This window comes from Apteryx rowi, unplaced genomic scaffold, assembly GCF_003343035.1.
Source record: "Apteryx rowi isolate R43461 unplaced genomic scaffold, aptRow1 scaffold_603, whole genome shotgun sequence".
NCBI classification, from domain to species: Eukaryota; Metazoa; Chordata; class Aves; order Apterygiformes; family Apterygidae; genus Apteryx; species Apteryx rowi.
In genome coordinates, this window is record NW_020450876.1 from 18,317 (window position 1) to 45,063 (window position 26,747).

Here is a 26,747-nt window from a genome sequence, read left to right on the forward strand (position 1 = left end):
GCATCCCCGCCCGCCCGCCGCCGCGCCGCCGAGGTGCCTTCGCGGGGTTTCTGCAGAGCTGCCCTCCCTCTTTTTTCGGGATGCCGTGACGTCAGCGTTGTCAGGGATGAGTAACTGCTTTTGCGTAATAGCGCCTTCCCCGCTGCAGCCAAGGGGCCTGTGCCAGGCGCTGCGCTTGGCAGCGCGGGGGACCGAGCTCCTGTGCGAGGCCCGGAGCACCACAAGGCCGCTTCCCGGCCTCCGGCCTCCCTGCGGCCCCGGCGCCTGCGTGCGAAGGGGCCCTGCGTCCCCCGCCACGGCTGGCCTCCAACGTCCAGGCACAACCCCGCGCCCCTAAATAAGCCTTGATCTTGCTGCCTTTGAAGTTAGCGGATTCACTTCCACCAGTTTCAAACAGCACCTGCTTAGSAAGGAGGAACACTTGCACCAGAGTGCGTGTACTCAGCTCTCCAGGTGATCAGTTACTGGGCAAGGAAGGTGCCAGTTCAGGAAGTGCTGAAAAAACACAAATCCTATAATAAGGCTTGTGAAGCCACATAAAGCTGTTTCCACCTGTTCACCTGAACCCCAATAAGAGAAGATAAAATTGTGCAATATGATGATACTTAAAACCTGTCCTTCAAAATGTGATTATGTCAAGATATGAGTAGTGCCTTTATACAGGTGGCTACTACAAGAGTAACTACATTAGCTTACATGAGGTCGTTTCCCCCCAATTCCTTCTAACAGCACACAGGCTGTGATAAGAACTTCTTGAAAAGTGTTTTAATTTAGATTAAAATATCTAAAGGCTAGTGTCTTGCTCTTTCATCTGTTGAATAAATTCTGACAGGTTATGATTGTTGATATTTGTTTGCAGTGGGGAAATACCTCTCAGTATTTAGAGTCTGCCTCTGTCTTATAGATTGGATCACTCAAAAATCACTACCTATTCAGACATAAAAGCCATCCAAGACGATCTCGAAGAAGTGCCATTCATATCACTAAAAGACTTTCTGATGATGAGCGGGTAAGTGTTACATTTATTCTTTTTCATGCCCTGTATTTATGCTGTCTGCGTATTGCTAGCTTTCTAATGAGGTCACAGGCATGCTTTACTCATTTTGCAAGTCTAATATATTCTGCCATCCATACTCATGTTGAATAATACTTCATTATTCTCTCATTAACAGACAGAATCTGAYCCTCTTTTACCATATTTTTTGCAAGTGCTTTCCAAATTAAGATTTAAGATTTGCAGCCTTGCAAAGGTTTGGAATCTCAGATATCAATGTGTGTTGATGAAAATATGAATGGGGAACCACAGGACTCAATTCAAAATAAAAATCCGTAGATACAGTGAGCTTAATTAGACCATGTCTATGCAATGGCCATGGAAATTAGGTTTGATTTAAAGTGATTTAATATTGCAAAAATGTAAGGAAAAAAAGACTGAGATTTTGCTGTATTTGCTTTCGTGACAAGCTAAAACCTCTCAAAGAGGATCCATCACAGGGTTTAGGCTTGTAGTCTTGTGATACTCTTGGATCCCATTGAAATCAGACAACCAGCACAGCGTAGAGGAGTTCAGCCTGCCAAGACTTAAATGGTCTAAGGTAGATTCACTGTTGAAGGAGACTCTGCATTTATTTGACTTTATTTAAGAGATACACAAGCCTGTTCATAAACATGCTGGGGAAGCAAGGTGGGCGGCAAATTTAAAGAATGGAGCAGAATGCTGTCAGCCCCTCCGAAACGCAATTTCTGGTAAAGTTCAGAACAATGAAATTTGAATTTCAAATTAGCATTATTGCAGCAATCAAAGTCAAAATATCAGCTGTCCAAAACAGTGGGCAATCTAGTTGTGAAAAATATCATTTTATCATTTAAGGACAAATCACTTGAGAACAAATGATCGGTTATTTGAGTGATGTTTTGGGATGCAAATGTTAATTAGGAGGAAATATTCTATGTGTATCTAGAAGAACAAAAGGAGGGGGGCAGACAGTAAATACTTTGTTTTGCCGATTCTATTTGAAAGCTGCACATTCCCATCTATCTCATTGTAAACTTGGTTTAACAGTTAAGTCTGTTAGGTGAAATCATTCTAAATTGGGATGTTCAAAGCCACAGTTTTAGTGTAGGCAAGTAATACATAAAGGACATAAAAAGGACCTAACACAAATGTTCTAACTAATACCCACACCTATGTTCAAATTTTCAATGCTGTCATAACACAATGTTCAGGAACAGAATTTTGGTTGCATTTCCTCCCTTTTTGGGCTGATTACATGAAATGCATATATTATACAGGGAAACATAAGCATGTTTAATACACTGAATTCTAATGTCGTAAGCAGAATGGATTGCAATTGCATTACATAAGTTACTGCCAACCATTATGGTAGATTTATTTACTTAGGTCCTAAAAATGCGRCTTCAAAATGCTACAGGTGATTTGCTAAATTTTCTCCAATTCCCCTTTTATTTACCATCTAGTATGCAAATTAGCTATGTGAATGAGTGAGATGTAATTATGTCATTATGTAAGTATATAAACAGAAAGCAATCATGTAATGCTATGTAGTTATAAATGACCTTTACTCCAAAGAGCTATACTTGTTCAGTAACAGCTTATTTTGAAAGATTAAAATCCTTTCTTTGAAAAAGGGAAAGAGAAGAAGTGAATCCTGCTTTTGTTTGCATAGCTCCTTCATGAATTATGCAGTCTGCTAAGTGTGACGGCTGGGGCAAAACTTGGCTCCAATCTGAATATTCATCTGCTTCCTATAGATGTCCCGGTGTTTGCTGTAAAATGGATAATGGCTGTGAATGTTTTGAAAGGATATAATTATCTGGTTCCTAACTCCTTCCAATATTTGCACTAGCTCCCAAATCTACTTTCTTGCAAGGGACTTGAATCAAAATCATCTTCACTCCTTCATATATCAGTGACTGGAGATTTGGCATAGGGCCTTCAGCTTTTGTAATAGATGAGCAGTTTGAACCTAGTCCAGCTGCTGAGTGACAAACATTTGGCTTGTTTGTGTGACATATGCACTTGGTGGTCTCAGCTCATTTCCCACAGAGCAGTTGTCCACATCACAAAAATAACAAGCATGGAAGATGACAAATGTTAATTACCATTAGGTGATGAAGAGGCTAAGCTTTGCTGTGAGCAGGGAAGAGAGAGAAAGATAACTGCTCTAACCTGTGCACAAATATATATGCTCTTGGATATCAATAAAGCGGTTTAAAATATTATGCTTGCATGGTTATGTTCATCTTCCGTTCTGTATGAACATCTTGTGTTCTTGTACCTAATTTCCATTAGGCTCTCATTAGGAAAATGTATTTTGAGCAAATCAGTATATTTCTTTATTATAATAATTTCTGAGCCACTCTTATTATTGTATCATATATGATGACAGATGTAAAAACCATAAAGACATTGGATGACAGTAGAGAAAAGTACTGAAATCTGTTCAGGGTTTTAAAGCAAAAGGTTAGATACAAAGGCATCCTCCACTTGAGGCTTGTAGCAGCATCATGGCAATCTACTGAACCTGAGTTTGCTTTGCGTGTTTGGAAATTGGGATAAAAAGCACTAACCTGCGCTGTGTCAGAGCGATAGTCCAGGTGCTAGCAGTGAGTAACATTTTATGCCCATTTACAGATGGAGCACACAGCCTAAAGAAAGGTATCAGAATCTGGATTTGATCTGAACTAGTTTCACTAATCCATTTAGGAGAGCAAATCTGGAAACATTTTCAAAATGCAACCTAGTAACTTCAGAAATGGCTGTGTTCATGCATAAATGCTATGCAATTCAGTGCATAGACACATTAGCAAAACACACGTGATCATTTTGGCTTCCAGTTGCCTTAAATGGAATTATGCCAGTGATGAAGTTAGTCTAATTGAACGCACTTCAAAACACTGCTGGGAAGGAGACTTGAAGGTCCAGCTGGACTATTAGTAGCAGCATCATTATAACTGCTAGACTAAAGCCAGAGTGAATCTTGGCTTCTCTGTAAATTCCCAGTATACACAGAGAGGCATTAAAATGTAGGTAGGGGAAAGAAACGAACAGTGTTTTGGTTGTTTGAGTAACCACCACAGCTTAGATAACCTTCTAACCGTACTACACATTCAACGCAAAAGCCTGCATTGCATGGTATTCACAGGAGTTCCACTGTTAACTTGAAATGATTTTATATGAATTGCTATTGTAATATTGTGATTTCACCAAGTGCTCTTCCCTAACGTAGTCTGTACTACTGTATAAATAATCCTCCTCTCAGCATCAAACATTCCACTTTTTCCTTTAGGTATCTAAATTTTGCTGTGCAAGGAAAACCCTTAATCTCTAGGTTAAGAAAATCTTTAACCTATAGGGGCTTGCTTACCTGTCATGTTTATACAAATAATTGTAGGTGTCATGGGCAGAACAGCAATATGAAAAAAAGCGAACTAAGCGTGCCACCCTGAGAGACTCAGCAGAAAATCTTTTCAATGATCCTATGTGGAATCAGCAGTGGTATCTGGTAAGAATTTGTTTCATTGTTAAATGGGAGATGATGAATTTCAGTTGTGCTGATCAGCTGTATTATTTTTACCAGTATCAAAGCAATTGCATTGAAGAGAATAGATGAAGAGTCCCTCTCATTAGCATAGGCTATAAAAATGAGAGATATCCGTGCATGATATTTGCAGGCAACCTTCTGTCTTTTTCAAAGTGTAGTTTGTGCAAAGATTCTAGAAGCCAATTCAGGCTGCTGCTGCTCAGGGTGGTGCTTGACATTAGAAAGCAGTATAAGAGATAAAACCCAACTTTATAAGAATTTTAAAATATTTGTGCTTGTCATATAAGGTTTGCCTTATCATCTCTGAAGTTGACGATTTATTTCTTTATTAAAATTGGTAGTGCATAGTGCATCCTCCAGAAGAAAACAAAATCTGTTATGCGTATGACAAGCACCTTCATCCTCTTCAGACTGTGATTTAAAGTGAAGAGGTTCTCTACAGCTCGTTTGTTCAAAACCTCAATAAAAAGGAATTTCCTGCCCTCTATAGTTTCTGTCTGTATGTGACAACTCAGAAATACAGTTGATCGTTTATGTTTTATATGGTTTCTCTGGGAATCTGTATTCCCACTGTGCATCTAGTTGTGCCTTTAGTCTAGGCTTCATTGCTTTTGCTCAGAATAGGGATGGGATTAAGGATGGGGATAGCAAATCAAGAGAAATAGTCAAACACAAACTTGGTCCCAGTGGCTGGAAATTTTTTTTCTTCTCCAGTTCAGTTTAGAGAAAACAGACCATACTCTAGCCTGTTTGTATAAYGCTTTGCCCTCTCTTTCCTTTGAGTTGGAAGAAAAAAGTTATAAAATGCATACCATAAAATATTCTAATGAAGATTCCTGCAAACTTCCTCTTAACACAGAAAATGGAAATCTGAAAGAATTTCACATTTCTTTGAAGTTCAATATGTTCTTTCTTCTGTGCTTATTTCCTATAGGAAACAGAGAATTTCAAAGATGATTTTTTGGACAAGTACACAAACACACAGAGAGTAAGAAAAAAGCAGTTTTGTGAGGAAAGCAATGTACTGCTTTCTAGGAGAAATAGTTCCTCTTTCCAGCTTTGTGTGTTTTTCACTTCTTTTCCCTCCAGTTTTCCCACAAGAGAAACAGAGAACATGATGCTTATACTTGTTTCCACTGCATATTGAAATTTCAGATTAAATATATGTGTTAAACATTTTCTTTCAAAATATTCCCTTGCCTTGTCATAATAAATTTATTATTGCCTGATTTGATGGCAACAGTTTTTAACTCCATTCAAGGTGTTGCGTGCATCAACAGAAAAATGATTATTTGATGGGTTCTAGAGAACAAAACTTAAAACCTTAAATAATTTCCTGAACTGCAGCAGTCAGAAAGGAAGAAGTAAAGTGAAAGAAAGGTCATATTTCTTTATCTAAGCCTCGTATTTTGTGCAGCGTTCTTTTGGAAACAAAGATATGAAAAACCTGCAATTGACTTAGGTAATTATGCACAGAGAAAAACGAAGAAAATGCTTGTGTTTACATCTGTGTTTTTATGGGGTAGTAAGCAAAGTTTCTAATTTAGATGTGTGTACTACCTATTTCATATTAGAATGGAAAAATGACCCATTTAGGAGCTACTTTTTAAAGAACTTGCTTTGGAAGAGAAGGCTGTAGATGATTCATGCTTCCCATTGATTTTCCACAGGAACAATAAGGAAGGCAGTAAACAGCAAGTTGTGATTCAGCACAGTTGTTCATAACCAAGCGACTACCTTAATTGTTTTATCCATTAATTATTTTGCTCTGGCTAGCTCAGACTTCAAAGGAGAAAGTGTATTTGGAGAAAATGCAGCTTGTTGCACTGTGGATTACTGCCTTAGCTTCTCATCAGGTGAAAAGAACAAACATTAGTAGATCTGATTATCTCAATTTTCCAAGGATCATCAGTACATCCCTACCATTCCCATGTTTTTGTTGCCCATCTCTAATAAAATATGAGATAATCTTTATTCAGGAGTGGTCTTCAGGGAGCTTCAAGTAATGGGGGAAGTGTTTCGGTGCTACAGGCGTTTGGACAAACTCATTTTTGTTTGATCTTTGGGAAATTTATGCATAATATACAAGTTAAGGCTGGGATGATTTAGAGCACCTTTACAATACAACTTTGGACCTGTGTAATATAAATGATAAAAATGTTGACGTATTTGTTATCCTTTTCTGTCCCCTAGCAAGATACGAGAATAACTCCATCACTGCCCAAACTGGATCTCCATGTTCTTCCTGTATGGCAAAAAGGGATTACAGGAAAAGGTGTTGTCATCACAGTACTAGATGATGGCTTGGAGTGGAATCATACTGACATCTATGCTAACTACGTAAGTCTGGGCATTAGAATGTTGTGAAATAACTTCATCAGTTGCAAACTTGATATACAGGCACTCTTCTCCAGCTTGCTCTCTGTTTGGTAAGGCAGCCCCTACATGATGGAGACGGAAATATTTGCCTAAGGCATAGTTTGAAACCTGATCTGTGTCACAGGAAACTGAATGTTATTGAACAAAGATAGCTTTCTTTTTTTTTCAGTGAATTTAGTTTYCACGAATGTTTGTACACAATGGTTTAATGCTGAATTATTAAAACCTTTCTAGCTCCATAAAAAGTTTATGGCATTGTTAATGCCTATCAAATTTTACTGACTTGATTCCTGTCAACATGAGGCACACCAAATGAATAAATAAAGACAGTAAAAACCCTTTCGTTAAACATTTTAAAATGCACTTTCTGCTTGTCACAATTAATTCTATTTTTTTTTAATATAGGATCCAAAGGCAAGTTATGATTTCAATGACAATGATCACGATCCTTTTCCTAGATATGACCCAACAAACGAAAACAAGTGAGTAGCTTCCCAGTTGTGTAAAGAGAACGAAACAGTACACTGTTACTTTGCGTTAGGATATTCAAGTGCAGAATTGTCCACACCCAATGCAACACTTACAAACAAAAGGAAAAGCCCTTATAACATTGCACAAACACTGGAAATGAAGGAAGTTCCTAGACGAAGAGCTCTTTAATTTTAATCTCCCCTTAATGTTCTGAAATTCTGCATATTTGAAAAGAATAATCTGTTTATGTCATGATGTGTGTTTGTAGAGTGACATCTACCTAAGCAGATACTGGCTTCAGTTCTCTGCCTTGCACTGTGAATGTTAAGAGAATACATATCCCCTGTGAAGTGCTCTGGAAGAGATTGTTTCTCAGAGGAACCTACCAAAAAACCCATCCCTTCAGGTCAGCTTTTGCATCTAAAGATGCTATTTTCTAGTATTGGCAGCACCTTTTGGAATGGCAGAATAACTTCCAGCTCTGTGTGTGCGTGCACAGGTAAATTCATGCTTCAGACCTCCTTCTCCTATCGGTGTGACACATGTTCAGACACTGAAGGAGGGTAGGTGCACTTCCTGGACGATCTTTCTGTCTCTTCTGAAGAAAAACACAGATGGAAGCCTCCTGTAGATCAGATTTGGCCTAAGTGTCTCCAGTGAGACAATGATAGCTTTGAAAGTTTTGGGAGACTTGAGCACAGATAAAAAGCCCGTTCAGTTAGTGGAACTGTATGGCTTGGAAGGAGTGAGGAATTTTCTCCCATGCCCTCTTTAGAGCCACCTCCCTGGAACTCAGTGGAACATCAGGAAGGGGCTGTCACACCTAGGCTCACCCATGGTAGTTCAGGGAGGGATTTTGTCCATCAGAAAGAGAAGAGAATGGATCTCTTTAAAAGCTGGTGTTCAAAAAAAGTCAATTTCCTAAGCCATTTAGGATGCTACTATTCAGTACAGATACAGTAAGGAACTGATGTTCTGGTTCCCTATTGTCTGTCAGACAGTGTGATAGCATCCACAACATAAATCAGTAAGTGTGTGGAAATAAAGCAATCAGTCAAAGGATGAATGTACCATGAATGAAACATTTAGAGAATGACATTTCTGCTTTGTTATAGCATTATTTAAGGGTGGGAGGCCCTTATTCTTTGTTTCCAGTGACATTATCTCTTAAATCTACCTGTATTATCTCTAATCTTTATTAATAAGTAAATGGAATTCAGCCCAGAAGCATTCAAACACTTCACTGGATAACAATCTGTAGCATTAAATAATACTACTCTTTTACAGTTACACTTATTTGAAGGTTTTATGTATTGAGGAACAAGAATCCCCTATGGCAAGAAAAATTTGCATAGAAAATACTTGGTAACAAGAAGAAATTAGCAATGGTGAAGATATTTTAAAGGCTGTCTGAAATCCTAAGTAAATGCAGTAATTAAAAAAGAATATCTAAATATGTGATTAAAAGTGACTTGTTCATATTTCTTTCTGAAGGAGTTTTGCAGTTTCTTAGCCCCATAATGTTACCTCTCTCTTGCACACTGCTAAAGTATTGATAGCCCATAGGTCTGTGGACCTCAGTGTGGTTTGGATTAGGTATTTATCACATCCTGTGATGATTCATTGATGATTAAATGGGTCAGATTATGTCGATTGAGGCCTAAGGGAACAAGTATTTTTGCATCAGGTAGACATAATTCAAAAGTTATTCAATAATTGCATTACATTCAGGTAAAGGAAGACATCTGCCAAATCAGAAGGATCACCAGTGAGTCTTTGTGCACATTACAGAGAAGTGTATGGGTTATCAAATGTTGTTTATTCTTGCTATATTTATTCAGACATGGGACACGGTGTGCAGGAGAAATTGCCATGCAAGCCAACAATAGAAAATGTGGGGTTGGAGTAGCCTACAATTCAAAAGTTGGAGGTAAGAAAACAAAAATAGATGTCTGATGTGAATGGAAACCAGACAGATTCTGGGAAGTGCTGAGTATTCTCAGTCACCATTAATCTGAAATATGAATGGTTTGTCCTTTTCAGGAAATGTCACTCCCAGTATTAGACTACAAAATCCTGTCTGGTGATAGTGCAAAGTGTTACATCTATATGACACAATTTCTTAAGTGCCAACGTATTCTCTGGAATTTGGTTTATATCTTCAGTATAGATTGTGCCCAGAGATGAGACTTTATCTTTTTATGAACAATAAGTTCACTTCTTACAGCTGCTTCTCCTGGAAGGAGGTGGCATGGGAGAGGAGAAGGGGCTAAGCAGAGTAAAAGTAAGCATATCCAAATTTTTACCCACACTTTGCAGCATATTGTTGCCATCTACACAATTATATTTGGAAGGTCATGTCAGTCAAGATATTCATACTGTTGTGGCTTTTGTTTCAACAGATGACTTCTCTGCTACAATCATAAGTTAATTTTGAAAATAGGTAAAGTCTTGCTTACTTATCAATTAATAATTGCCATTTTTTTAAAGAGGTGATTGAAAGTTTAATCCGTTATAGGTTCATGAAATAGATATGCTCAAAGTATCAGTTGCAAATGCTTATTTAGCTCAGGAAGAGAGACTTGTAAAATCCTAGTTTTTCCATTACTGTCTTTTTTCCTCTTAAACAAAGGACAGTGAGTGGCAACTGACAACCATAACTGCTGTTCCCACCATTTCAGTCTTATGTTTGTAGGTTCCCATTTACTCTACTGAGCTGTCATAGATGTCAACTTTGCAGTCTGCCATAATGCATTACACTGTCATACTCTGTTTAAATAAAATATCTCCTTCATAAGACAAAGACGCCAAATTTTCAAAGCAGGGCAAAATGGATGAAGCTGCAAAGATACTTGAACTCCCACTGTGCCCATATTTTAAGGCACTTGCATCTACAGAGAAGATTCTTTCACAGTTATTTGCATGTGCTCTGTCTTCATTTGCAAATGCAAACTACAAATCTGTGCTGGCTGATTTGTCTAGAAAAGGGAGCTAATGGGAGGAAATGCAATCCAGCAATCCAGATTATCCAGAAAGCTGTTTATACCTGGGCAGGGGAGGAGAGAGAATGAAAAAGTTGAAAGAAATTATAAGATGGTATGTGTGACCAGCCTGATAAGAGCTAGGTGTGTTGCAAAAGCGTAGGTGAAGAACAGTGAGAGATTGGAGAAGTCTTCAAAGGATTCAGATAAATTTGGACTGGCTAAACATTGGAAGGCTTTTTTGATGTTCCAAGCTATATAGGCTTTGTTTCTTCACAGGCATTTTTTTAAATCCATGAAAGGATGCATTACGCAGTTCTATTTGACATTAGTTCAGGATGACTACTTTAAGTGGTTGTTTGCTTGTAGCAATTGCCATACTGGATAAATTCAGCAGTCTGTGGCCAATGCCTCCTCTCCGACAGTCAGCAATAGCTGCTTTAGAGAAAGACACCCTGACATTTGGAATAGCCTGTTCTCTAATCTTCCCCATTGGAGGTTGGTTTAACTTTGCCTTGAGGGATAAAACAAAATATTCCATTCGAATTTTTTGTTTTCCTTAAAAGTACTAACTTTAATAATCCTGAGTGTTCTCATTAGTCACGTTAACGTCTGGCCCTTTTCTGAAATGTTTTACTTGATGAGTCTCTTCAATACTGTATGGCTGTGAGTCCCACAGGCTTTTCTGTGCACTGTGTGAAAAAGTACTTCTTAATGTCAGTTTTAAAAGTGATACCTTTCAGTCTCATTTAATATCCACTTATTATTTTGTACAGAGCTCAGAAATGTGTGCATATCAATCCTCTTTGTAATAAAGCAGAGTATATGTATTTACACATATCTAACCATAGCACTGTGCTACGATATTTCTCTGGTGCTGCCATGGAAATCAAATGATTAAGAAGCTCCATTTTACAGAGGACTGGGCTGAGAGTTCCAGCACAGTGACGTGTTGCTAAAAATAGCCTTCTGCCAGGCAGATACATGTATCTGTCTGAAATTGTGTTGGGCTTTGCCTGGTTTTGAATTTGTGGGACCGATGACAGGAATAAGCATGTGGAAGAACAGGAAACAGTATGCAGGAGCAAATAATTGGAATCTGCTTAGGGAAATATCACTGTAGTCATCAAATCTCTGAGTTGACTTAAATGGGCAGGATTTTTACTGATTATAAAGCTAAGACAGCAGTTTTTTTCTTGAATTGTTTTCACCAGTGTGTTGCCAGTGTTTTTGTTTTCATCCTTATTGCATTATTTATCTGCACTGTTGGCTTTGTCTTGTTTGGGAAATATCTGTATACTAGTCTCTGCATTCCCAGTATCTCATTACATGTTACAACCTAGCACCCAGAGCTTGCAGTCTTTTCCACACAGACAGATCTTTGCTCACAGCACACTGGTATGAGAGAGTCTCATGATTCTGAGCCAAAAAATGAGTATTCAAAATGGTATGAGTTTAAGCCTAGCCAGAGTAAGTGTTGTTTTTTAGCATCTGAAATACAAGATATACCTTGATTCTATTTCCACCTTTACCACTGACAGTGGAGTAGCAGTGGCTGAGCTGGTTAGCTCCTTTATGTCTCATTTTGCCACTAACTAATATGAAATAATAAAACAGCTTTTTCTCAGAGATGTTAGGATTCTTAAAGATTAGCCATTTGGGAAAAGAATTATGCTTACAGGCTTTTTTTTCCTTCTTAATAGTATAAAAAAGCATGAGTGACTGAGATGCACAGCAAAGGGGCTTTTGGTGTTTTTTTTTTTTTTGTATAGAACACTCACATTTTGCCTGTTTTGCTTTGGAAAAATCCACATGAACTTCTACACTAGAAAATGAGTATTCATAATTCACCCACTGCCTGCAGTGGTGCAGCTGCTGTAGTACTAACTTGCCAAGATCAAGAGAACCCAGACGTTTTTATTGCTGGAATGCACAAGCTGAATCCTGACTACTCTGGCTCTTACATTGTTGCTGTTGCTGGAGAGCTGTGTCACAGCGGGAATTTTGCCAAACTTCCTGCTACTTCTATCCCCATCCAGCAGTGGACAGTGGTAGCCATCCTAGTGCAGATCTAGAGATTTGCAGAGCTAAAGATCCAGTGCAGATGAGCTACCGTCTGCCACTGAATTTTAAGTATCCCTGAGATCAGGCTTTCTCTGAAGAAGGTTAGATCATGCAGTTCCTAATAAAATGTTAATGGCTAGATATCATGAGCATCTCTGGATTGCTCACAGTGGAAAAAATGGAGTAGTAAAACAACAGTGAGAATTTTTTTTGTAGTGAAGATTGAAGAGCTAGTGAAATAGCATCACAAAGACAGCAAAAGCTTAATGACTGTGAGGATAAAGTGTTTTAGGCAGAGCATTTTGAACTGCTTCTTTGAACTAAAACTTTTAGAACTCTTAAGGATAAAAGAAATGTTGATAAAACCTGTTTAATTTCAGTGACTTATTAGCAATTTGAGGAAAGAAGTCTGTTACAGATTTAACAGAGAGGAAGAAGAAGTAAAGGAAGAACTCACAATGCAATGAGAAAAAGTAGGAACAGTATATAACATATCTTTTTGGCTCTCTGCAAAAAGAGAGAAAAAAGTAAATAAGGTGCAACCAAGATTTTACAGTTTGTTTTTAATATTCATAGAGAGCGCCAAGCCCTGCAAATAAAGGGTAAGTGTACTGTTTCACACTGACTTTATAACTGTGCTGACTATTACTTAAATGAACAGCAGTAGCCCATAGTGCAATAATTATGTATTAATTGTGCTGGAAACTTTACAAATGATTAAGTATGACAAAGAAGAGAGAATAGAAAATAAATCCAATCTGCCTGTTTTTTTTTCTGTTAAGGTATACGTATGCTGGATGGAATAGTCACTGATGCCATTGAAGCCAGTTCAATTGGCTTCAATCCAGAACACGTGGATATTTACAGTGCAAGCTGGGGCCCTAATGATGATGGTAAAACTGTAGAGGGACCTGGCAGACTGGCACAGAAGGCTTTTGAGTATGGGATAAAACAGGTAGGATATGTAAGAGAAAGCTACAGTGAAATATGGCAGGGAGTAGAATTTTAAAATGGTTCATATTGGGGAGGAAAGGAAAATAGTTTGTGCTATTGTCGCTCAAACACAATTGAGAAGGGGGAAAGGGATTTAAATTGTACAGGTCAGAGAAATTACCAGCCGGAACATGACTTTTAAAAAACACTGTTAGAGCTTTTTAAGCTGGTTTTAGGCTGGTATCCTCCACAGGTAACCTTTCTTTTTCCACCGTTACTTTTGCTGCCTTTGTCTCACCCTACACCCACCCTTCTCTGCCTGCTTGTTTTGCTCTGAACAGTAATTGGATTTCTGCACTGAGAGCCTATAAAAATTTAATACAAAGTTTCTGCTTTGTGAATTTTTTACTTGGTGAAATAGTGATGCATTTTAGCACCCTGTGGATGGACTTGTACTGTGTTAATTGCACTAGTTCATAAGTTGGTGTATACCATGTTCCAATTAAAATTAAGACAGTAAAAATGCGTGATTGAGAGTATTGAAAACATTGGTTTTACAATTCTTTTTTATGTTATCCTCTTTAGATCTGGTTGGATGATAAGTAGGGTGCAGACTGAGAGCTATTGGGGATATATAAATAAACTACTCTTGCCAGTGAGGTGGAAAGACATCTAAAGATGGCCAGGTACTAATACAGAGAAGAAAACTGAATCAAAGAGATGAGAAAGGAAGGAAATGGAGGCAAGCTTGAAGGGCACATGCAAAGAAAGGATTTTGGAGAAAAGGGCAATTAACATTAGCAGACAGAAGGAGGGGAGAAGGCAAAGAAGAGTCTGACAACTGACAGGCATTCACTGAGAAAAGAATGGAGGCTGAGAGGAATGGGCTGATGATAAACAGAGATCTAAGTCCGTAAGTAGGCTGCAAGAGAAGAAGAAGAATTAAAGGCAAGAATTAGGGAGCCAATGTTCTGTGGTTTTACTCTGAAAAAGGGGATTATCTTTGTGGTGAAGAACACAAATATTTTTTACAGGTTTTATTTATTAAGAGAAGCAGACTTACCCATTAATTTGCAAGGCTTCYGTTTGCAAGGATCTGGGTGCTCTCCACTCCCATTTAAATCAGTCAGAGACGGAGTTGCACACCAGTTTTATTGCTGGCTGAGCAGAGCTCTTAAGCATATGTTTAGCCTTAAGCATGAGATGCATTAGTAGCACTCCAAGTGAAAACCAAGTAGCTGCTCGCATATACCAGTGCTTCACTGGACTGCAGCCTTTATTTTCAAAAGAAGATATTATCTCATTTACTGTAATGGACATGGCTTGTCCTTCCCGTTTTAGCAATTGTATCATAAAGAGTACAGCTTATTTTTCTATTTCTGTTTCTTTATTTTTAATGTTTTAAGTGCTGCATATGTCTCTTACCCCTTGCACAAGTAAAATCAAGTCTTGTCTGAGGGAGGATGATAAAAATCTGTATCTCTGACTGCTGTTTGCAGTGACTATGTATCTGTTAACACTGAATGAAAATACAAGCTTTTGCTCTTCACATGAAACAGATTCTTTATGCTGAAGGACTAGCACAGTTTAAGACAGAATATTTGATATTTATTTCATCTAGGATAGCTGTGATGGTTTACATGCTGCTGCATCACTCCACTGTTAGCAACAATTATTAGCTGCCACTACCTCATTATACACTGGAGACCAGAGCAGGGAATGAAAGTGGTTGTGTCCTGAGACTGATGGTTGCTGGCCCAAAAATTTTTAAGGGAAAGGAGGGTTTTCAGTCAGATGTGCTTACTGGTTTGCCGTTACTCAGAAAGTGAATGCCAAACAGTGAAAGGCTTCATTACAAAAGGGAATTGTGTGGAAAACTCCTATCATGGATCATTCATACCACTTACCCATGTTTCTGTGATTACAAGAAATGCAAGTGAAATAACTCCTGATGAACTTGTCATTTCTTTAAAAAATGGTGATTTTTCATAGAAATACTTAGGACCAAACGTCAGCATGTGGAAAAACTTACCTGTTGATCACAGCTTCTTTTTTTAAATCTAAAACTTATTTTGAGGAAAGTTGCTGTACCTGGAACACTAAATCTAGACTAGACAAACTAAAAAGTATTACTATAGGATGTGAAGTAGGATATATCATCTAGTCAGTTTCTTCCATCTTCCACAGTGCATATGGAAAATTGTCCTCTTCCATCTGAAAATATTTGAGATATTATGCTGTCATTTTTGCAGGGAGGGGTAGTTAAGAATGTATTGCAGAGACTGAAAACTCTCTTCTTCCTTTGGTAATCAATTCTTTCATTTCCTCTAGGGCCGAAATGGAAAAGGCTCCATTTTCGTATGGGCTTCTGGAAATGGAGGTCGTCAGGGTGACAACTGTGACTGTGATGGTTACACTGATAGTATCTACACTATCTCCATTAGCAGTGCTTCTCAACAAGGCCTTTCTCCCTGGTATGCAGAGAAGTGCTCTTCAACTCTGGCCACAGCATACAGCAGTGGGGATTATACTGACCAAAGAATTGTAGGTTGTTTTTACCAGATTCAGAACATACATAGATGTGTATTATATATGAAAATAACAAGTGAGAGCTTTTATATGCCTAATTTCAAGTGCCTGCTTTACTTATATTTTACATGCTTAGTACTTCCATCTTAAAACACTGGGGAATTAGAAATATAAAAAGTGCTTTTATTCCCAGAACATCCTCTACTGTAAAGCAATGGCTAAACGGCAATGGCAATTATATCAGTATGCTGAAATATTCTCGTGTTTGGTGTGACAGAGGTCTCTGCATCAAGTTTGATATGGTCCCATTCTTCAAAAAGAGCAGATCTCATCTCCTTAAGAGAGCGAGGTCCCCGCCAATGGGTAGGATCTGATACAGAATTAATGGGATTGTAACAATAAAAAAGTAAGAAAGATTTAAAATATAAGGACTTCTGATGTTCCTTGCCATTTTACCACTTACCTTCTGTAAGATTTTCAGCCCCTCCATTCCCACTGATGACAGCCACAGTGGTGCTTCCAAACTAGTAAAAGGTACTTAGCAAGTGGACAAATCAGTGCCTTCATTACCTTTTGAAGAAATAACTTCTCCTAAAGGAATTTGCTGTGATAAAATAATGTTCAAGGAGCTCTACTCTCTGTTCTGCTCTGGTTGATGCTAGTTTTACAATAAATTACATGGATGGGGATTAAAATAATGTCGTTGCAGGTTAGTCAAAAGATTGGTCCTTCCTAAATGGCTTCTCTTTTTAGCTGAGATGTGGAGATTTCAGCATTCCCCCTTTCCATCTTGAGATACCAGGGCAGATGATTTTGGTATTTGGTATAAAGCACATGCTTCATTGCAAATTGTAGTTCTTTTGCTGAAGAGGGAGCAGAACACTAGTACTAATCCTATGAGTAATTTTGAAGCAGGCAGTAATTTTAAATGTTCTAGACCCAACACAATGATGTGTTTTTATGATTCACCAGTAAGCCTGAAACACTTATTGTGAAACCGTAGAATAAAGTAAGATGTTCAGTGGGAGTATTTTGTTCCAACACAAAGCATTTTGATACAGAAATTATAGTTGATGTAAAAAGAGTAGATGGAAATATGAACGGATTTAAACATCCATCACTTAGTCTGCTGGTGAGGAATGTATTAATACGCACTGAGTAAAGGATACATGGTTATGATTTTGAGTATGGATATGACTGTATTTACCACTGTTTTTCACGCAGTTGTTTTTTGTTGTTTTCCTATCAGACAAGTGCTGATCTTCACAATGAATGTACAGAGACTCACACTGGGACCTCTGCATCTGCACCACTGGCAGCAGGAATTTTTGCTCTAGCTCTGGAAGCAAAGTAAGATGTCCTAAAATTACCATTGAAACTCCTCTGTCTCAGCCATCCCACTATCTTCCCCCTAATGCTGTCTATTTAAAAGTGGCAGCATCTTATGCTGCAGCTCTGCTTTTTGTCAGTCAAATCTGCTCAATCTGATGATAAAAATAAGCAGCTACTTGCCTCAGCACCTACCTAGCAAAGCAGGGCCAACACATGTAAGAGATGATGAGCCAGGGATTTTAGACCTTTTTGTGCAAGGGCAACAATTGTTTACTGAGTTCCAATCAATTGCATTAAAGGTGGTGAGGCTGCACATGTGTCAGGAGAATATAATTTGAGGACAATAGGTTGCACAAGTTTAAGTGAAGTCTTTATTCAGTTTGCAGAACCTTTGCTGCTGGTGATGCGGCATAAAATGGGGAGTACCCAAGCTGGACTGTCAGAGCAGGCAGGTGCAAATCCTGTGGGGCTGGTAGTCCCAATATATGATACACAGGGGAAAGAAGAAAGGAGAGAGGAGGGACCAGGAGGGAGAACAATAGCCTTTTCAAAGAAAACACTTTAGGCATTAGGGCTTAGGTTTAGTCCTGTAAAGATGTGGGTTCAACTCCCTTTTCTCTTGCATTTCTTTGATGACATAAGCCAAGATACTTAGGGCCATATTTTAAAGGGTGTAGATAACCCCAGGCAGAATCAAATACTCAGTGAATTTTCAAAGTTAAGGTCCCACAAAGAGTGGTAGGAAATGTCAGCTTTGCTGGATACTTAGCTTTAAATGCCTGAATAATTCAGAAGAATTGGGTTCTAATCTTGCTAGGTATCAGTTCTTCATTTAAACAGAGATCTATCTGAAGAAGTACTGTGAGGATAAGCATATGTCATGCTCTTGGTTTTAAAACAAGTGGGTGCCATATACGTTCCTAAACATGTTCTATTGCAGACTAATAGTTGAGAGAAAATTGATAGATAGTCCTGTAAAAATTAACTAGGAACATTTTCTCAACAGCCCAAATCTAACCTGGAGGGATATGCAACACTTGGTAGTCTGGACCTCTGAATATGATCCACTGGCTGGCAATCCAGGATGGAAAAAGAATGGAGCTGGACTCATGGTAAACAGCCGATTTGGRTTTGGATTACTCAATGCCAATGCACTGGTGGATTTAGCTGATCCTGAAAGATGGAAAGGAGTACCAGAAAAGAAAGAGTGTATTGTCAAAGACAAAAGCTTTGAACCAAGGTAGGAATTTGCATTAGCAGTAGCTAATCTTATGTCAGATTGCATCTATCATAGTAAAGCCTGAAGGGTAGTATTTTGCACAGATTGCTTCAAGCCAGACTACAGCCAAGAGGTTTCTTTTTGATTTGTTTGTTTTTGCCTTACTGTATTCCTCAGGAGTCCAGGGGCAGGCAAGCAGCATTTGTCTTCTTGCTTTTTGCCATTTAGTGAGACTGATGGAAATTATTACCACAAAAGCTTTTACAAAGAATAAGATTATTGTGTCTGATTGTGCAGCCAGTGTATGGATGGATGATACTGTGAGACTGAAGGTGATCAGATAAGATATAAAAGTTTATGTTGCTATCAGCAGATGAAGAAAAGGCTACCAAAGTCTCCCACAGGCCTTAAGAAAAAAAAAAAGCTGTAATTGCTCTTAGCAATTTTTTCTGTGCCATACATAGTACTTGTTGAAATTAGGATGATATACTGAGTTTTAGTCACATTCATAGCACTGCTCTTGTGAAATGCAAGTGTCTCAAAGGCTCGCTGAGCAGACCTACCAGCCATACTCACAGATGCTTCAATTGTATTGAGCCTAAACTGAGTTCAAAATACAGGTAAGTTACAATTAATCATTAACTTGGTTAATCAATAAGGATCTTTACACCTTTTTTGTCCCCACATAGAATAAATGCAGTTATTTCAAAGCTACAAATTATACTATGTAAGTGTACCAGAAATCATTCTCTAGAAACATATTACAGTGTTGTGGAGTGTCACTGCTTGGTAACCGATTATCTATCCTATTTTATTATCAATCTGTTTTTATGCTCCCTCTCCTTTGTACAATCTGTTATTTTTTCTTTTCTATTTTTTATTAAATACAGTAGTGATGTATGTGATACTTACTGTTTAGATATTATTATTGCAATACTCTGTCTTACATTATAAAACCAAAGATCTCAAGATCCTGAATTCTGAATGACTTATGTGGAGATGTAGATAGCCAGTTCTCATTAAAATTAATGGAAATTGCGCAAAGAAAGCTATGCCCAGTGCTCTGAGAATGTACAAAAGATGTATGCTTTCTTTCCTAGAAATGGAACTTACAACAAAGGGTTAAAAAGGGTATGCCTCCTGCAAAATTTAGCTCCATGATAACAGCTCTTCTGGAGATTTCATTGAGGCAATGAAATTGTAAATCTGATATAGTCATGTGAAACAGCTGACTGCAAAGACTATTTTCTGTATTTCCTGTGGGATAAGGAAGTGTTGACAGAAACCCTCAATTATAAAATTTGCTTATTTGTTTCCAGAGTGTGTTGCACAAGTCAAGCTTATGCAGTCCCTAGAACTTGGTCCACTTTAGTATTATTTATGTTTCAAGGATTATGTTCCCAGGGTTTTTACTGGACTGTTCAAAAAAAAAAAATGCAAAATTTGTTCTTACTTCTTCCTTTCTTACCGTTCTGGTATGAGTGTCAAATGTGTCAGCTGCCTTTCACATAATAATACAGAATCAAAGAGTTTCTGTAAATAATCAAAGAATTTCTGTAATTTTGCCAGATTATTAAGAGCAAATGGGGAGGTCATCATTGAAATTCCCACGAAAGCCTGTGAAGGTCAAGAAAACTCCATTGCGTCACTGGAGCATGTGCAGCTTGAGGCAACAATTGAATATTCCCGTAGGGGGGATCTTCATGTCACCCTGGTATCCCCATCAGGTAAAGGAGGAAAAGAAATGCTTTGTTTCTGCTGTTGTAGTGTGTAAAATTTATTTCATTAAAAGCTGTCTGTTTGCTCTTCACCTGATTAAAAGTAGTTCAATACATTGTTAGACAAAACTAGTCACTTCTAACAGGTGAGTGTGAGGACAAAGCGTCCTGGAATTAGGCAACTGGTTCTCTGAATCCCCTTCTCTGCCTTCATGTGTTATTTTTGTAAACAGAAGTTGGGAAATCATAGCTCAAAAAAYGAGGGCATCATTTCTAATACCTTACATTTAAGAGACAGGACATGAACACTGCAAAAACTGAGAGTTCCTGACAGACAATGAATTACAGTTTGATAGTGCTTATCAGCCTTACTGTGCTCTGATGAACTAATGGAAAACTGAGGAAATCTGCTCCCTAGATTTCATGTAACTGTGTTTTCTCAGTGGTATATTTAAAAACACAATGTCTCTGTTAAGCACCTTAGTACCACTACTCTAAATGTGCTAGAGTATGGCAAGTTACCTTGTCAGTGCCCTGAAATAACACTATGAGGAGAAGAAAAAGAGCAGAATGAGTATTAAAAAATTTTGCAGAGAGTAAGATCTTCTGTAAGTCAGCTGAGATTATTAGAAAAAAAACAGACAAGCCTTCAGATATCAGTTTAAAAATCAGTCTAATCTAATTTACTAATACCAAGGCTAATCTAGTAATTCACAGATAATAAAATGCTAGAGCCTTGCTCACATCATTATTGCAGGACGTTACTAGAGAGCAGAGTTAAGGTGGTGTATATACTGTGTATTTCCAAACCCTACCTGTCTGTGATTCCTTTCAAACCTAACCTTAATTCTTCCTGAGTTTACCTTCTTTGTTATGGGAGATGACCGTAATATTACTATGATGTGTTTTACTCTTGACTATTGGTGTGTATTTTCAAATTTAACTCCATCTTAGATGAGTTTTAGCTTGGGAGTAAATAGATGGATGGTCTCTAGGCACATGATGGAGAAGGCACATGACAGGAACAGTAACCTTCACTTCACTTTTATAGAAGTGTTTCACTCCCAAGATACTGTTCTGCTGCTAAGGTCTAGGAATTATGGTGAACCTCAGTGAAACACTCCTTTTGAAAGACTGATGATAGTAATATCTTCTCATGTCCCTATGTGCTTCTGTGGGTTTAGTTGAGGTAGCAATGGCTGGTTTTACTGCCTCCACTATAGTATCATGTTCCTATCATGGTTAAACTGTTCTTTCCCTTGGTTCTTGCAGTTTTCCCACTTTTCTTTAAAATTTTCCTACCGAATGCATCTTGTTCCTTTTCTGTATTTATGGTGTTATCTTTAAATGTATTTATAGCTTGTGATAAGGCTCCCTGGGGCTTTCTGCTCTATATTATGTAAATATAGCTCCCTTGCTCTCTCTTTATATGCAAACAAGCACAACAAGTCTCCTACTGCGCAGCAAAATCTCTTCTGTTGCAGAAATATTTTCCAAACTGCTGCATTTTTATAATAATAATAATAATAATAATAATAATAATAATGTGAATGCTTTTTACCATGTTAGAGTTTCAGGCCGTAACAAAATTTACATTCACTCACCAAAAAACATACAATGATGAGTTCTGTATAAGCCTTTGGTTTCACAATACTGTGTGAGATGAATTAACAACTCACTGATACTGAAAGGAGATGTCCCACTTCCACTTCCCAAACTGTCTTACCTCTCCCTTCACCTGCTCCCCAGTGCACGTTCCCATTCCCTTGCTGCTTGTCTCTTTTCATGGTAAGCCAGTCTAACTCATTAAAACAGCAGGAAACTAATCCAAAAAAAAGGTGAGAAAGGAGGAGAAAGAACAGGGATGATGAAGTGGGAAGGAGAGCAAAGCTTCCTCTTTTTGATGCCCACAAAAAATTATTTGGCTTAGGCATTTCATAAAAATATGTTAATTTGTACAATCTTCATTTTTTGGAGTATTTTCTTCTCTGCTACCACGTCTGTTTCTTAAAGATGTGATAGTCACCTTCCACACATTCCAAGCAGTAATCCAGGTTAGCAAGTTAGATTGCAACACTCAGTGTCACAGGATGCTGTTGAATTTAGAAAAAAGCATTTAAATGCAGCAAAAAAATTAAAGGCAGATATATCTATCAGTGGCTCTTTAAAATGCTGGTTTGACTTAGAAACTTCCAGCTCAAAAATTCCCTGAACTGCTTATTGCTGGAGAAAGACGGGCCACGTATGATCTGTCTCTTATGCTTCTTTATGAGCATCTACTACTGGCTCCTATTAGAGACTGAATACTAAGCAAGGTGTACCTTTCTAATATGACCTAATATGACAGGTTTTATGCTCTTAAATACTTCTATGAAAAGAATTAAAGTAACCAGTGATCAGAAATAGCATTTTTCCCATTCCACAAACCAGTGTTAAATACCATATATTTCAGGTAACCTATGCATGCACTGTATAGTCTGCAAGCTGAATAATCTGAAAAATAAAAGTAGATGTGGATGAACAATTACTTCTGTTGATTTATTGCACTAACACAGGGACCAGCACTGTCTTACTGGCTCAGAGAGAGAGAGATAAGTCTCCTAATGGATTTAAGAACTGGGACTTCATGTCTGTTCACACATGGGGAGAGAATCCAACAGGCACTTGGGTATTAAGAATTACTGATGTGGTAAGTAAATCTGTATGTTAAATAGCGAAGTATGTGGAAACTAGCATAGATAAAATGATTGATAGCCACTATCAAGCATCTTGAAGAGAGGGTCTTCTCATTAAGCAGACTCCCACAGGACATTGTTTAAAGTAAATATCCATCTGGTTAAAAGATTAGACTAGCTCTTCTGAAACACACAAAAAAGAGAGGGTCAGATTTTCTTGTTCATTACATAAACACAAAACCAGCTTAATTTCGTTGATGTATACCTATCAATAAAAGTTCATGCCTATATATTCCTCACATTATATGTCACTGAGAGAAATCACTTAATATAATTTTCTGTGATTTATGGAGTGGAATATGGAATACAATTTATATATGATTAATTGCAAATTAGATTTTCCTGCAGAGAAGAACACAGGATAGATTTAGTCTCTTCTTGGTAGTTGTTCATAATTTTCATTAACTCCTAACCTTTGAATTAATGAATTTCAGGTGACCTTAGAGAGCTATTCTGCTGTATATCTTTCTTTACCTTCTTTTCAGCATAATTACTGCTGAAAAACCTTTAAGGATTAAAGCCAAGAAATCTACAGATATAAAATAAATACGTTTACTAAAACCACCTGGGGATATGGATTACAACAGTGAGACACCAGAAAAAGCTGTTTGATAGGCAACTGRAAAATCATCCTCTTAAAGAGAGAGAGTGATCAAGCTCACTCATCTCTGGAGAATTTCATTGAAGTGGTCTGTTAATAAGCTTGTCATTAGGGGTCAGGTCCTGACAAAAACTGAATGCTTCCTATCAGACACTGAGTCTCCAACCCCTATTGGCCTCAAATTGTAAACAGCAGGATAATGCCAAGTACTGAGCAGATGGACAAGGCAGTAGAAGTAAATATTATTATCAATAGTGTAGTGTTAATACTGTGAGCTTATAGCTAACCCCATGGTTACAGATATCCTGCTCTTTGTAACTAATATAACACATTTTTTGGAATGTAGTTAAGAAGAGCGTTTTATTTGTAGTTACCTCTCACTTTCCATTTTCAAGTGAGAGCAGTCCCTGAAACGTACAAGAAACATATGTAAAATTCAGTGGAAGGTTTTGTCAGAAAATAAGAGCTTCAGCAGCTATCTTAAGTAACTAATGTCTGAGCAAATATTATGAAAAGAAACTTTGGTAAAAGTGAGTTTCAGCATTCTCCATACTTGTCTCTACTGCTTTCAATTATTTAAATATTGTCATCAAAAGTAATGCATAAAGCATTTGTTGCTCACCTCCACAAGCTGTGTTTCAGATTACTGCTGTACATCGACCACTGTGGAATATTATTCCAAATGACTATTTCAATGGCAACTCTTGTGGTGACATTGCCAGGGACTGGCTTGGTGAACAAACTCTAACAACATAAAATACTAGTTCAGTAATTTTTGGCATTCTATGTTATGATGAAATTCCTTTGATGCTCACATGATTCATTTATAATTATGTTGCATTAAAATATGAATATTTGGAGTAGTCAAGTCCCTGTATTAAATTCCACCTTCTGACATATTCTGTTTCTAATGTCTTTTGGTGCTTATAAATCATTGTCTAAATTTAAATATTGAAAGCCCTATAATTTATTTTAGTGGCTTCTGTCTACCTTAAGATCAAGTATCCTCTGTTTCATCTTCATACTTCCTGAGAACCTGTGCTAATGCCGTGCTTCTCTTTTAGTCCAGGAGAATACAAAATGAAGGGAGGATTGTAAATTGGAAATTGATTTTACATGGCACTTCTACCCAGCCTGAACACATGAAGCAGCCACGTGTGTACACATCCTACAATGCTGTGCAAAATGACAGAAGAGGAGTGGAGAAGATGACAGACCTTGTAGAGGTAGTGTCACATTAATTGACTTCCTTATGTATTTTTCAGTTTATAAGAAAATGGTATCTTTTCTAGTAAGAAGACACATATTCATTCTGTATTCATTTCCTCCAGCCCTTAACTACATGTAGGTTGTGTGAGTATTGTGATTTTGTCCATGTCAACAACTGATATTTTCTTTAGACTCTGTTTTCATATACCAACATCTAAGGGTATTGGGATGTTAAGAGGATATTGGACTAAAGCTGTGAACTCAATATCTCACGCTGTTGAGTGGTACAATGAAGGAAGATTATTTCTCTAACAGGTACAATAAATTTATCGTAAGTCCAGTGAGAGCAAGTCTCAGACCCCAAGGAGCTTGCCTGTTGGGAGTGCTTCCAGGAAGTTTGGCATGAAGTTTGTAACAAATGACAACACAGAAGTCAGGGACTCACTGATTCAGAGGGTTTCAGTTAACCGTATCTGTTGCTTCCAGCTCCTTTTTGACCCCTTCTTTACCTTTGAAGTAGCACTTTATGGAAAACAAACCATTTAGGCTTCTGGGAGTAGTGGTGGATTTCTGGATGCACATGATGGTAATATTGTACATTTTAACAATGCTCAGTTATTTGAAGGTCTTCAGAATACTTTATTAATCACATCACATCTGTTTCTCTCCCCATTAAGTAATTAGTGTGTGCATAAAATATAGAGGAAATATCCCTTCCTCAGCCAGTTTAGGAAGGAGAAGATTGAAGGAGACATGAGGCTGGTCTTCAGATACATTAAAAGCCAGTGTGCACAGGCATGGCAACTGTGTGCAAGAATATGAGGCTGAAATAAGGTAAATCTGGATTCAGGGGGCACTGTAGGAGAAGTTTGGTGGACATAGTAAAACAGCTCAGGATAAAATTAGTATTCAATTAGAAAGACAATCCCAGTGAAAATTAGGAAACTATGCAGCCACATGCTACTGTGTCAACATGGGAGGCATAACAGACAGTGCTGAAATGAGGCCACACCTCTCGGACTTCTTTGTAAATCTGTATTTGGCATTAATCTTCCCACTGAGATATATGTCATGACCACTAGTTAGCCATACTTCACTGTCCTGTCTCAGGTGAAAAGTGCAAAACAGCATCTCCAGAGTAGATTATATGGAAGCCCAAGTTCAGTCCTTTTCGCAAGGATTTGCACCACATTTAGTCACCGTCACCACTTCATATACTTCCTCCAGTTAGACAGCTGGGGAGCTGTTCTCCCTCAGTACAGCCAAGCATATCTAAGGCTGGGAAGGATCATGCTGTAAAATGGCATGCTGTATTCTGCCAATCTGAATTTATCCTGGAATGTGAATTTATAACTTCCTAATTATTTGTGAGAATTGATGCTTTATACAATACAGTCCTTTTGATAGTCAATTTTGTTATGTAATGATCTAGTTCTTTTCTAGATGCTAGTGGCTCCTGAATGAAAAAATAGCATCTATCTGCACACACACACACATACACACATCAATATTCAGAGCAAATCTGACTCCAGTCAATTTTTCATTGACACTTAATCTTCTTTATACTATTCTGTATTCTAGGACCGTACCACACAGGAATACCTGAGTGAAAAACCCAAAGTTGCAGACGGTGCCAGTAGTAGCAGTGACAAAGCAGAAGATAAAATTCCATCAGAGGCTATGCTACACTTACTGCAAAGTGCATTTAGCAGACAGATGGCTCAGAAGCATCTGCCAGAGAAGACTGCAAGTGAGAAGTTAAATATTCCATATGAACACTTCTATCAAGCCCTTGAAAAGTTAAACAAGCCCTCTCAATTAAAAGACTCAGAAGAAAGTCTGTACAGTGACTATGTTGATCTTTTTTACAATGCCAAACCATACAAGCATAGAGATGATAGACTGCTGCAGGCCTTGACTGATATTCTAAATGAAGGAAACTAAACTATAGGGTATGGCGCTGAGTTGGAAATATTCATGCTCCCCACCCCACCTCCACAGTTTTTTTCAG

The 26,747-nt window shown here is 37.9% G+C and overlaps 1 protein-coding gene across 1 annotated transcript in view; it reads left to right on the plus strand.

Moving 5' to 3' along the window:
- Positions 1 to 26,680, plus strand: part of PCSK1 (proprotein convertase subtilisin/kexin type 1) — a 27,091-nt gene extending 411 nt beyond the window's left edge. Inside the window, exons 2-14 of the mRNA XM_026083490.1 lie at positions 905 to 1,009; positions 4,416 to 4,526; positions 6,759 to 6,905; positions 7,350 to 7,426; positions 9,257 to 9,345; positions 13,243 to 13,415; positions 15,725 to 15,937; positions 17,172 to 17,272; positions 18,261 to 18,494; positions 20,043 to 20,200; positions 22,747 to 22,880; positions 24,592 to 24,753; positions 26,318 to 26,680. Coding sequence (XP_025939275.1) covers positions 905 to 1,009; positions 4,416 to 4,526; positions 6,759 to 6,905; positions 7,350 to 7,426; positions 9,257 to 9,345; positions 13,243 to 13,415; positions 15,725 to 15,937; positions 17,172 to 17,272; positions 18,261 to 18,494; positions 20,043 to 20,200; positions 22,747 to 22,880; positions 24,592 to 24,753; positions 26,318 to 26,680 — 2,067 coding nt within the window. The remainder of the gene's footprint in view (positions 1 to 904; positions 1,010 to 4,415; positions 4,527 to 6,758; positions 6,906 to 7,349; positions 7,427 to 9,256; positions 9,346 to 13,242; positions 13,416 to 15,724; positions 15,938 to 17,171; positions 17,273 to 18,260; positions 18,495 to 20,042; positions 20,201 to 22,746; positions 22,881 to 24,591; positions 24,754 to 26,317) is intronic.
- The last annotated feature ends 67 nt before the right edge of the window (positions 26,681 to 26,747 follow it).